Genomic DNA, 13,744 nt, shown 5'->3' on the forward strand with positions numbered 1-13,744 from the left:
GATACATTATTGCTTTCGATACGTCTTGGTAATTCTTAAAAATGTAATACAATATCACATCAAGATAAACAGCACCCCCACCCCACCCCACCCCCCCCCCAAAAAATCTCGGTTGATCCACCGTTCCCTGTCGCACACAAACTCCATCCATCACACACATATTCATATACAACAATTCGAACTACTACATTTTAGAAGAAAATTGTAAGTTGCCCTTACAACAAAGAAAGTTATCTACTACGTTTTAGAGTTCAAGCTACATTATTAGCAAACTTGACAATTTAGGCAGTTGAGGTATAACAAGTCCAACAAGTTGGCATGAACTGCAATACAATCCGATTCATGCTGTATCCTCTAGTGGGATTCGCACCAAGGACACCAAAGTATGAAGTCAAGGGCGCCGAACCATTGCTCACACTTTTATTGCATTTTTTCCCATGCTGCTGCAATCCTCAGCAGCCGACATAAAAGAGCCGTTTTATGCATCAAAACACGAGGAAATAGACCCAGTAGAACACGTTGAACATGATAAAGACCGCGGGATAGCTCCAACGGGCCAAGCAGTCCAGCCGATGAGCCGTCCATAGCTGGGGTCGTTGACGGCAGCAATCGCCGCCTTCCACGCTCGTGATCGCCGGATCCCGCTCTCCCTCTTTACTCGGAGACTGTTCGATGTCGCGAGCCTTTTTCTTCTCTCGTCTTGTCTAAAAGTGAAACACGAAAAACAGCGAAACCAACATATTTATGACTTGTAGCCTGTGACATAGTTTTACAGACCCAATAGTTTATAATGTTAAGTCATTTTTAATTAATATAGGCTCCACTGAACAGTGTATCAGAAATGGAGTCCAAGCTTGTATTTGAGACCAATACTTGCCAACCCCACTGATTGCGGTGAGTCAAAACTGGGTTGTTGTTTTTTGTTCGATCTCATCGGCTGCCTATGCTACCGATCTTAATTGTCCGGTGCCACTTTTCTTGTCATTATTTTTAATTACTTTAAGAATCGCTCTGATTACCAAGAATGTCATTCAGTGATGATCCAAGGCTAATGTTATACTTCGTTTCAAATCGGCTGGCACTTCGCTAGCTCCAATCTGTTCCCAACTTCTGTGCAGATATCGAAGCAAGTATTTATTGAAACAACACTTTTTTGAAGTTTTTACTGTGATGAAGATAAATGTACATACCTGCACGACGAGGAGGTAGTTGGCCATTCCATACTCCAGCAAAGAGAAGAACACGAAAAGGAGACACACGGCCAGCCAAATGTCGATTGCCTGGGGGGAAAAAGGTTAAAAAATATTTGAAAAAAAAAACATTGTGATTGAGGATACTCAGAATCTGGTTTCAATTTCTTCGCGTATCGTTGCAAGTTGAAGTTCACTTTTATAGTAACACCATGTGACATTTGTTTACAAAACTGGATGTTGTGGTCACGTGGTACCAACTCATTCAGCAATTGGTTCTCTTCTGCACTTCATATTGAAACCAATTAGGCGAAGCTGTACTTGAAATTGAAAATATTCTTTGGCGTTGCAAGTACATGTATATCGGTTTGTATAGACATATAGGGAACCTTTCTTTTTCAACGTTGCGAGCATGTGAAGCCTGCAATGTCAATTATTTGGAATTCCTCAGTTATGATGTGACGTCATGATAATGTACTACCAATGGTAATGCATACCTTTGCGTAGGTAACAACCGGTAGGGTGTCCTGTATGCCAGCCGTCATGGTAGTCACAGTCAGAACCGTGGTTATCCCCAGAGCGACGCGCGCGGGCGCTGCTTTGGCGTCGATCCAGAACGACAGCCATGCGATGCTAACCAGCAACACGGTGGGAATGTACACGGTTAGGAAGAACGACTCCATCTGACGCATGAAGTAAAAGTGACACTTGGGTGTGCTGTAGTTACCTGAAAATAGTTGAAAAATAAAATAGCTGACACTCTATGCTTTCAAGCGCAAAGCAGTTGACTTTTAAATTGATAACTTTGTGGTAGCGACCATCTTGGTCGTGTTCCTACCCTAATGTCTTGCGAGGGATCTTCACGGTCACGTTAAGCCTAATAGTAACCTGTGTTCGGAATACGAGGTTTCTATGTTTAAAATAAGGACGAAATTATAATAAACAAATGATGAAACAATTTTGTTCAGTATTACAATGTCAGCGTCACGATCCGGCATTTTGTACCAAAAATGTAACCATTTGCGATACATTTTTGTCGGTGAATTTCAATATAATGCTTGGAACTTATGGTTATATTATTTATTTATTATATCATTATGGTTCTTTTGGAGATTAGTGTAAAGCCTTATAGCACGAAATAGACATACCAAGTAAGTAAGGTACTTCTGCATTTGCAATATCCGAACCAGTCAGAGAGAATTTGGATATGGTGATACCAGGCTCGATCTGAATGGAGTCCTCCTCAAGATACAGCATCACATCTCGGGTGCTGTAAGCGTCTGGGAACGAAAAGAAGATGACAGTTTATAAAACTGGAGATTGGCTCTAAATGGTGTGATGTAGCAGGACAAAAGGGAATGGAACACACACGTGTTTCCATAATTCTTATCCCCACCGGGTATAAAGTTTGCACATTAAACTCATGTCTGCAAAACTTGGGATGTGCAAACTGGAGAGAACAGAAATACGCAAACTGGGGAGAACAGAAATACTCAATTGCGCCATACGCAGACAAATGGGCACCTTTATACGCGATTAGAATTAACACTATTGTATTTTACATGGAAAAGCTATTGAAATTTTACTAACTAGGCCTATTTGATGAAAAACTAACAATAAACAGGCAGGAACTTACAGCTGCTCATGACAATCGTGCACTTTTGGGAATCCATTGGAAACCGCTGTAGCATCATGTTGCACGCAAGCGTAGCGCTGACCCTATGAACGAAAACCAAAAAAAAAAACTGCTTTGCCCAAGTCGTACAAATTGAATGTTGGCAAATCAAAGTTCAGTGCATCTCATCTTGAAATAAACACGTAAAATAATGTTTCCAAAAACCCTTAAATGCCGCATACTCGTTTTGGACTTATAGCTAGTGCGTTGACCAAGGAGCCATTGCTCCATGCGTCAACTTAAACGATCATATGTGTTTGGTGTCTCCTTCATCACTTATCTAACACTGTAACCTATAATAAGCACCGTGTGTAGGGATACCTGGAGCTATAGGCCACGCTACCGTCGGGGTCCACGCGGAGCAGCCTGTTCATCTGGGTGACGGAGTGGACCTTTGATTGCTTCTCGTACAAGAAGACGACGTCTGGGATCCATACATTGTCCATGTCCCCGCTCTTGAAGATGATCGTCTGGTCCCCCTCGAAGGAGAGTCGGGGGTCTCGCCAAAACATGCGGAGATACATGGTGACCGAAAAATCCTGCATGAAGTATCCAGGAATTTGTGATGGCAAATTACAGACTGACACAACAACAAGATATTGGGACAGAAAGAGGGCATTGGATTTTAAAGCGGACGGGATTGTGTTAAGAAATATTTCCCATTCAAATTTCTTTTGATTTTCATTTCAAACAATACAATCTGGGAAGTATTAATATTATTAACAACGGTATTCCACAATTGAACTTTTAGAAATTGCTAAAAACCGTTTAAAATAACAAAATTTGCGAACACCATAAGCCAAAACCAAACTTGTTTCAAAACTCATCAAAATAAGCCTGACTGTTTAACGGAGAACAATCTTATAAGAAGTAAAACACAGTTTTTTTTTAACCTACCATGGTGGATTCTCGAATGCCTTCCATGCTTTCGATGTAAACAACGATCTTGATTCTAACAGGTGGACCTGTACAGTAACATGCAGACAACCAAGGTGTTCATTAGAAATAGAAACTAGCCCAACCTCGGACGATCTCGTGGGAAATATTAAAACATTCGGAGATTACGAGGACAACATGTTGTGGTGCATTTACTTGCCATTAGATCCACGGGGCTTTTAATAATCGATGCGTTTCATTTCGTATTTGTACACTCTTGAATTTCGGTGTCTGTTTCTTTATTTATTAACTGTTTTATTTTTTTATGGAATCTCGCAAAAACAAATAACCAAGTAGTGTATACTTCTTTATTTTATTATATTTTTTATCTCTAATGAATGTTTAATTTGAATGCCATTTGGACCTCATTTATGCCATTAGTGGAGATCCTCAAGTCAACTCTTCAAACACTACATGTATATGCTACAGAACTAAGTCTAAAAATTAAAGTGACCAAGGACCCAAGGTCAACAGAAGGATCGATGGTTCGCTAATTAATGCGGTCGTTGAGCTGTGGTAAACCATCGAAACGATCGATACGCCCCAGTTTTTCATCTATTCTTAATTAGTCTTTAATTAAGTCCTGCGCATCGATAATGAAAGTGCAAGTTGAGCATAGGCCTAAGGTTGTATCACATTTCGTGGAGTGCTGCTGTAAATATCACTCAGCAGCAACTGTTTCATTTATTAAGCAAAACGGTTGCTGCTGAGCGTAGCCACTAATCCTGTTACTCCCAAATTATACAGATCCGACCACAAAAATGCACCAAAGCGCCCCATCCAACCTGCGTTCTTTTGTTCGCAATAACTAGGATGGACTGAGCTGAACTTGACCCCGCGCTGGAGGAGAATATTCATGGATGCATGGACCCCGCGCTGCAACTAAGGAAATCTCCTGCCATAAATCTTTTGCACAATGATCAGGTGCCGATTTATTACATATGGACGAGCATTACTAATTCTCTAATCCCTATTATTGTACAGTGGGGACTATATACAAAGTGTTCCATTCAACCTGCTTCTTTATTATTTTGTTCGCAATAACCTGGATGGACTGAGCTGAATTTGGCCCCGCACTGGAGGAGAATATTCATGAATGCATTGCTTTTTATGCATGGCGTCCAATTAACCCCGAAAACACCGGAGGTTTACCGCGCGGTACCGCCCCGTACCGCGAGGATTATTGAGGTTAACCTCGCGGTACTGCCCCGTTTAATTATGAATTAACACCTAAAACAGAAAACAGGGAACCCATCACTATACTATAACGTTTTTGTTTGTAACCTATTTTGGCTAAGCAAATTATTTTCTGAGCTTAGTAAATTTGCTTGCTTTAATGCAATTAGCCGTAAAGTTATCTCGGACTACTGATGGAGCAGTCACGCAGTGAATTTAAAATAATGTAGCGGAACACACGATGTAATTAAACTAACGAGCCTCCACTTGGTCTATTTGTTGGACCGGCCGTGCTGCACGGACCAACTTCTGATTGTGCATGACTTGTTGTAGATTTCCCTGACAAAAACTTTAATGAAAGCAGTAAATTCAAGGTGCGGTTCATGGTACATGCACATTAATATACAATGGGAAAACTGTGGTATAGATACCACATGCGTTAGTTTTAAAACCGAATTTTTGCGGTGTACACATTAAACGCTTTGTGATGAATGTTTCGTCACTTGAAGTGAAACCTTTTCTTGTTCACTTCAACCACATTCGATTTAAGTGTTTTTTTAGTGTTTGAAATCAAGTTCATCTAATCGATACCGTTTACTTTTTACTTGTATCCTACCTGTGTCATTTGGTCGTAGTCGCTTGTCATATCCATTTAGGATGTTGTTCAATACGGCCGTTGTGTTTGTTCCTTCTACAGTGTACCTGTATGTGAAAGTTTGGATTCGGAGAAGAAGAGAAGAACATCATGATGTGTGGTAATAATTGTCATAATCTCATTGGGGTTATTTTCTTTACCCAATTTTTTTTTCGGGGGGGGGGGGGGTAAGGTACTTTTGGTTTGAATAAGGTAAGTTAAGTCAGGTTCATCAAAGCCATCGTTTGATTGATTGGTTGGGTTAAGTTTAGGTTTAGGTTTTGATCGGTTGGAAAGGGTTGGAATTAGCTTGAGCTGCATTGGTTGGGTTGGGCTGGGCTTGGCTAGTTGGACTGGGTTTGGCTGGCTGGCTGTGCTGGGTTGGCTAAGCTGGATTGGGCTGGACTCGGCTGGGCTAAGCATGGTTGGGCTGGGTTTGGCTGGCAAGGCAAGGACGGGGCAGGGGTGTGTAAGGTTGGGCTAGTGGGTTGAGCTTCAGGCCCTCATTGGGCTGGGTTGGGTTGGGCTAGTCTGTGTTCCGTAATTGGGCTATATTATATACAGGCTGGGCTGGGCTGGGCGGGGCTCGGTTGAAGTGGATAAGATTGGGTAGGGTTCAATTCGGGTATAAGGCATATACTTTGCTACAGTTTATAGCCGCGGATACAATTTATTTGTTCTTTATAATTTGTAGCTGCATTACATTCCGAGCCCTACGGTTATGGAACGCCACATGTAACCTTCTCTCGCCAAAGCAATTTACATTCCTGTAGGGTTAATGTTAAAAGTCAATATACATGTACTAATGTCAATGGAATTGCAACACTTGTACAAAATCTCGACACACTAAAATGTATGCGGAGAATCGTGTGATGCAGACGACATTGGGGAATTTAGGCGGGAACGCGTCTCGGCAGCTGTAGATTAGCTTCGGATGGCAAGCTTGCTTCCCCGCTGTGGGAGACTAAACGATCATGTTGCAAATCGTATAAAGTTTGGTATGGAGGCTAACCGGGAGAGGCCGCAAAGTAGTTCATCACTTCAACAACCATTATCTGAATGTCACGAACCGTCACGCACATGCATTCATGAAATCATTAGGCCTACGTTCTCGAAGATGTCAACATGAGGAGCCATGAGCCCTTTTCCCCTCGGCAGCACTCCGCAGTACGCATTAATAGTATACACTGTATTTCTCATTGTATGATATCACTGACGTAAGTTATGAGTTTGCACGATTAGTTCCAGACGAGATTGTCGTGGGAAACTAATTAACAATACGCATTCTTAAGATATTCGAATTATCAGCGGAGATTTTGTTTTGTCGATCGTGAAAACAAACATTAAGACAGCTTGTTAATTAATAGCCAAAGGTCGATACAATTATTCTCTGTCGACGTTCCAGAAATTCCTATGTCCATGCCCATACCATAAGAAAGAACATAAAATTGCATATGTAAATGAATTCGAAGGCTGTAAGGCAAAGACTGATATAAATTCGACGGCATGTGTTAATATCAACACAAATTCATATCTTATATTGGAGCATGGTATAATGAAAATGTGTATTAAAGTTATCGGTTATCATTAATTTCGACTGACTATTCTTGACGTACAGCCTTCACATTTTATTGTACGCGGTTTTGCGTCTTATGCAACGTTTTATGAAAAGTTTAAAAGTGTATCGGACTTGGCGCCAGCCCAAACCTCACCGGCTTAACTTATTACCGATCAAAAAGCGCGCACAGTTTTCCCCGAATGACACGTTACACCATAAAAACAGATTGGTTGAATGGCAAGATTACCATATGCGAAGTTCACTAATTTTCCTCTGTATTGACTAACAAGCCCCCAGATAGCAATTTCATGTCATCAAAGTCAATTTGAGCAGTGAAAAAAATACAAGCATTTTCTTAGAAAACACTTAGAATTTTTCAGTCCACTCTCATAGGGTTTGTACACAGAGTGTTGAGTGAACTTCGTATATGGAAATCTTTCCGGTTGAATAACCAATATACAGGATTGGTAGATACTATGTGTCAAACCAAACCGAGATTGGTTGGACACATATCTACCAATATATTCGTTATTTCAACCAATCTGTTTTAGGGTGTTTTCATGTGCACGCGAAATCCAACCATCGTTATTATTATGCGTATATAAGACGGCACAAAACGTGAAATTTCGGCAGCTACAGTAAGCAAGTGATATAATTGAATTCAATTCGAACATGTCCCGGCAGTTGTTTTTTCATCTGCTTTGTCCATCGATTGATGTTTTTCCCATTCGACTATCCCCACGTATCTGTGTGAGCTTCTGCAGAAGGCTGCTGCAAAACTGGTATTGTGAATTATAGCCGTATAACGATGAAATCATAATGAGGTCATAACTCAAATCCATTAATTTCTACAGAACCTTTATTCATTTTTTATTATATAATAATAATACCGGAGTCTTATATAGCGCACGTATCTACCAACAATTAGGTACTCAAGGCGCTGGAAATTATGTCAATTATTTAATATGAGACCCATTATGTAGCACCTTTTAAGAGTTTACAAGGTGCTGCGGCGCATATTGCAGCCACTGCCAGAAACACCGGGGCAAACCCCTTCTCTTAGCGATAAGTGTTACTGGGTTCTGTAACGTACATTACACTACTCACGGGACCTACGTCTTTACGTCCCATCCGAAAGCCACGAAGCAATAATGGTAAAATGCCTTGCTCAAGAGCATAAGCACCATGATGTTCCCACGGTCATGATTCGAACCCATGTACCACGACACACGAGTCGAACACCGTAACCATTGGACCACAGCACCCCACTTTATCGCCATTTTTGTACAATCATAAATTTTACTGTGCTAAAAAAAACACCGTCTCTGCTTTTTACAAATAAAATAACACTTCTTACAATTTTCACATTTACTATAAAACCAGGCTTTCTATACCACTAGAGTCACGACATTATGCAAGGGGTTGCGAGAAATACACTGCACTATAATACGTCAAAATTGTATTTATTGCTTCCTAAGTTTGTTTAATTTCTGACATGCATGAAAGTGGGTAATTTATTTATCCAATGTCTGGATGGAGTAATTTCCGAAGAACGAGCAATTCTCAGGGGTAATGTCTCATCTTGTTGAAACTGCCTAGACATCAGTCATTAGATTCAAAATACCAGCAAACAGTCACCCGGGGAAATTGGTAAAGCAGTTATGTTTGAAGACTGAAATTAGTCGTGGATGTTCTAAATGACTGGAAACGAGGCCTTGTAATGGCAGAACGAACATGGAGGAGCACACCTGCCCGTTGGCGGTTTCAGGGTTCGCTCACTTCGACTGCCTTGGAACACTGAGCGCTATTTTACGGGCTGCGACCAGAGCATAAATTCAAGCCATGGTTGGCGACAGATTTTACCCAAAAAATGCAAACAATATTTAGGAAAGAGACTTTTTATTAAGTAGTTCATAGCGTTTGTTTGTTACCTTGTATTTTCAACAATGAAATTGTGTGTTTGGAAACATCAAAAAATATATGATTTATTTTTGCAACGTTGGCCTTGCTTAGTTTGCCAATCTGTGGTTGGCAAATAATGCCAACCACTGATTGGCAAAGAAAAGGTCTATATCTGTCAAAACTATTGCCCGCATCTATTAAATCTGCCCACCTCATATTATTTGCACCTGCAAAACAGCACAAGTCGCAACCAAGTGTGAAGACACGTCAACATGAATCAATCGTGTTTTATGCACACGGACAGAGCAAATGTCCTTACCATGACATAATGAAACAAACTATAAAGTGACAGTCGTAGAAATTAAAGGATATAGTTTTTCATGCGATGTTGGCTCCCCGGTGTCTATTCCCATTATCCAAACATGCCGGCATGTAGGGGTTCCATGATATTATTTTACACCCTTTAGAATTAATCTAGCATGACAACCCATGGTGATGACATAATTATCTTTCTGCAAGGTCGCTGGATATCAATAATGTGACATTGTGTAGTACTCCGGATTTTCACGACCCCAGATTACCACGACCACTGCACATGTAAAACAAAAAAACAGCTGTCGTGAATTTCATTTGCTTGCGCCGCAGATATACACTATATGTGTTCATATATATTGTATTTTCCCTTGCACCAAAGTGTAGTTGGAATGTTACATCCCAAATAAACAAACTAAAAACACTCCACTTACGCTTCATTTTGACAAAAAAAAAACCGTCAAAGTTGCACCCAGGTGATCTATAACTGTAACTAAGTTTGACTGTTTACTAGTCAAATTTAACTATATGTTATTACAGTGCAGCCTGTGTTTCAATGGGGAAGTCCTAAATACAAATATATCATTGGCATGGGCAGCCATACAGTTTTCATAAATTTGAAAAATTTCAATCATGGTTGACAACAACTTTGCTATCAAAACTGCGCATTAACGCCTTTTTTTGTGAAGGTTACGACCCAATTATAGCAATGGCCCCAACTATAGCAATGGTCCCAACTATAGCAATGGCCCCAAGTAAAGCAAAGGTCCCAACTATAGCAAAGGTCCCAACTATAGTTGGCAAAATCCCAACTATGGTTAGGAGAGTCCTCACTATAGTTAAGGTCATTCCAAACTCTTATTTAGGACGATGCTATAGTTGGGGGTAACATTAATAATGCTGGTTAATAATTAAATTGGCGCCTTCCGATCGCACATGTAAGTCAGAATATGGTAATAATTTCTCGGTCTGGAAACCAGACTATTTAGATATACTACTGTATAGCCTCCCCTTGATCCCAAAATGCGTGAGGCGCAGCGCCTCTGAATTGATACATATTTCACGGCGATCGAAGGTGAGATCGTTATTGTGTGGCATTGATGGAGCGGCTGTCGTGAGATAATGACCTATCAGGTGTCGAAATTGCATTCGGTCCGGAATGAAATTAATCGTGCTGTTTGCATCGAGGGTAATTATGCTAAAATAAAATAAGGCAATAGCTTTTTGTACTTCCTGAAAGCTAATCATACATATTAAAGTTGAGGACCTGATAGTAGATTGTTAAAAACAATACCAAATTCTGGTATTAGGTTGTAATATAATTGGTTTTCTTCAGAAACATGCACTCTTGCATTGTGACGTTGCAATGAATGGCGACAATGCATTGACCCTAAATAACATGTACATGTGCACGCATGGTCAAATCAGTCTGAACATTGATTTAATCGAAGACCTGGACATCAAAACTCGCTGGTATAAGCTACCCAGCGTTCCCTTCCCCGTGGAGCCGAATGTTTACCATGAGGTACGTATTTGGACCAAATCCGGTCGACCAATTTGTTTTCGCACAGATGAACTTAATTAATTAATTTTGAAACGACCGAGATTCTGCAACTCGTTCCGAATGACTGCAACAGTCAATCGTCCGACGACTTGCGCCTGTAATGTGGTTCAGCGCGGCCCAGGAACGCTGAATTGAAAAGAGTGAAAGCCGGCATCGCCCCCTTCATACAGTGGTGAGTCACCCTAAAAATGACAAATTTCTTTTTCTTGGCCAAAATGGCATCTGTGTCAAGTTTTCCGGGTTCAAATGGCCCGGAAAATGAACCAGAGGATGTCGTGTTGATCCAGTGTCATTTTGACCGGTTTTTTTTAGAATGTAAATAATATGTGATTTGCTACATGACGTTTTGTACTGTATAGGGCAAGTCCAAAACTTCGCGCACGTAACGAAAGTTTAACCTTCTAAAATATTATGGATTTCATGTATTTTATTCTACTGGTGGGCATCTGAATGGATGATCCGAAGAGAATACTGATCACCATGGTTGTTATGTTCTTTGTGATGAAAACATGACGGTACGTATGTGGCTCATAAAAGGGGAGCCAGAGCATAATGATACAAAATACAGATGTTACTCAAGGTCGTACGAACTCACCTGACAGCCGACAGCACACACAGAAAGGCCGTACATATCTGCGTCGCTCTACACGGGTTTCTCATACTGCCGTATCTGGAAAAAGAAAAATATTTCCGAGTTATGATTGTGCAGATTGTAACTTTCTAAACATATCCTTTTTTTCCTAAGTAAATTTTCAATAAGTAAATTTGTATCCGTAGTTTGGTACAACTTGAGTACTGTTCATTTAGAAATGCGGAAATCAAATTATTTCCTTATAGGCCTAAACCTATCCTTATCATACGCAAAATTTAAATCATGATAGAGAGAAGTCATCTTAAATCGAATGATTAGCGCCAGTTACATATTTCGCAGAACAGTAAACCTAGTATAATCCAAGTCTAAAGTGGTTTGAAAAAACATCCATGTACAGGGTTCAGGGCAGCACCGTCGCCAGCTCCGGGTATTGGTGGGGCGCATGGGGGAGAGGGAGGACAGAACCAGCTAGGTGGGTACACCACAAAAAAATCACAATTGTAGATAATTTTACGATTATCTTTCTTTGCTCACCGGGGCCCCCCCTTGACGACGGGTTTGGTTCAGGGCATAGAGAAAGAACACTTTTCTCTATGCTTATATTCATAGCAAATGCCTCCAAGTGCAATGCACTTCTACCATTTTGATACAAGTTCACTTTGGAAGCATAATGTTTTACCAGTGCTTTGTTCATATATTATGCATAACCTTTAATTGCTATTATACGACTCAATATTTAACCAAGGTCCTTTTGTTTAGAGCTAAAAATAAATACACAATCAACAAAGACGCACCAATTATGTCTTTTTCTGAATGCTACAGGGAAAGAAGGCTTATTTCAAATGCACTTTTTAATCATTACTGAATATCTTTTTGTACCGCTGAATTATTAAACATGCATATCTTCTAACTTTGACCCGACTACCTTGAAACGTTCAGCATACTCACAGAATTTTTCAGGATTTTTTCAAACTTGTGGGTGCACAAGTTTTCTCTTAATTATCGTTCCATTAGGAAAACAAATGACATGGAAGGTTTTCCTCGTCCAGTTCTACTTCTGTTAAGAGCTAATCACACTTTTCTGGCAATAATTTCTGATAATTAAGTTATCATGAGAATATCTTGTCGGCAACGAGAGTTTTGAAGTCAAATATCCGAATGGCGAGAAGCAGGAAAATGGTGGGAATGTTATTAATTTGTCGTGAAAAAAAACCTACTGACGGCAATGAACGGCATTGAAAATTGAAAACAGACGTTCATGATTACAAACTACATTGTGTATGACAAGCTCACCGTTAGTAGAATTGAATGCTGTAATGTTGCACAGTTGCTTCTCGTATCCGTAGCGCAGATGCCCATACCGCGAATGATGGCATTGATTTGAACCACAGCGCCAGTCGGCATGATGCGGCGTGCACTGTCACTGGCACGCTTGTTGCTAACCTTGTTTCGCTGTTTCGTTGCGTTCTCATTGGATACGTGGGAAGTTGCACTTCTGTAGGTGCGCGTGACCTCAACTGCACATGAAAAGCACATGCATCGTTTTATGGCTATAGTTACCTATACTATAGGGCCTACTACAAATCTTTACCACACCTGCGTTTCCTGAGATTAGTCTGTGACATTAATCTGATTAATCTATGAAACAGAATACTCGCTCAGTTTCTAACATTATGCTTGCATATTAATTCGTTGACGTATGACCAATAATACAAGGCAGCATCCTCTGAACTCCGGAATTGAAGTTGGCGAGCGTCATTTGGCAAACCGTGTCCTTTCTCTGTGGGCAAACCGAGTGAGGAAAAGATGTCGATACTTTCCCCTAACCGCCAGTCTTGAAAATGAACAAAATGTAGCTTGCTTTTGTTTTTTAACATACTTCAAACTGACCCCTTTCCGGATCAGAATCTTTAGAAAACCGCTCCGTGTAGGCTACGTAGACCGGTATGTCAAACTATCAACCAATCAACATCTTTGGACGCTTTTCTGTACAAGATTGCGTCACTCGTTACTAAAATAAAGTCGGTCCCGATTTGCTTTCGCTAGAACCGTATACCACGTAGGGCAATGAGCGTACGTGCAACATGTCAAGTTGCATTCGTGTTGTAGAGCGCCCTCGCTAGCTCATCATCCTCCAATGATTCTAACAGATTCTTGGGCGCTTTTGTTTAATTGCCGTTGCGATTTCTGACTCAAATTCTGACT

At 40.5% G+C, this 13,744-nt stretch overlaps 1 protein-coding gene across 1 annotated transcript; it reads right to left on the bottom strand.

Annotated features, from left to right (window-relative positions):
* Positions 1-106: 106 nt before the first annotated feature.
* Positions 107-13,586, bottom strand: LOC119745389 (glycine receptor subunit alphaZ1-like). Its single transcript, XM_038221709.1, has 10 exons — positions 12,833-13,586; positions 11,543-11,617; positions 5,594-5,679; positions 3,763-3,830; positions 3,187-3,404; positions 2,827-2,909; positions 2,339-2,470; positions 1,688-1,917; positions 1,191-1,280; positions 107-704 (listed from the first exon to the last, which is right to left on the bottom strand). The coding sequence occupies exons 2-10, from the start codon at positions 11,605-11,607 to the stop codon at positions 486-488; spliced, it is 1,191 nt and encodes a 396-aa protein (XP_038077637.1). The 5' UTR covers positions 11,608-11,617; positions 12,833-13,586; the 3' UTR covers positions 107-485.
* Between the last annotated feature and the right edge of the window lie 158 nt (positions 13,587-13,744).

This window comes from Patiria miniata, unplaced genomic scaffold, assembly GCF_015706575.1.
Source record: "Patiria miniata isolate m_02_andy unplaced genomic scaffold, ASM1570657v1 HiC_scaffold_7, whole genome shotgun sequence".
Lineage (NCBI taxonomy): Eukaryota > Metazoa > Echinodermata > Asteroidea > Valvatida > Asterinidae > Patiria > Patiria miniata.

What these genes read in the sequence shown, in the direction of transcription:
- LOC119745389 (XM_038221709.1), bottom strand. Translation starts at nt 11,607, where the DNA reads ATGAGAAACCCGTGTAGAGCGACGCAGATATGTACGGCCTTTCTGTGT. An exon ending in TGTGTGCTGTCGGCTGTCAG is followed by an intron (nt 5,680 to 11,542) that starts GTGAGTTCGTAC and finishes TTTCACATACAG; the next exon opens with GTACACTGTAGAAGGAACAA. An exon ending in AGAAGTACCTTACTTACTTG is followed by an intron (nt 1,918 to 2,338) that starts GTATGTCTATTT and finishes AACTATTTTCAG; the next exon opens with GTAACTACAGCACACCCAAG.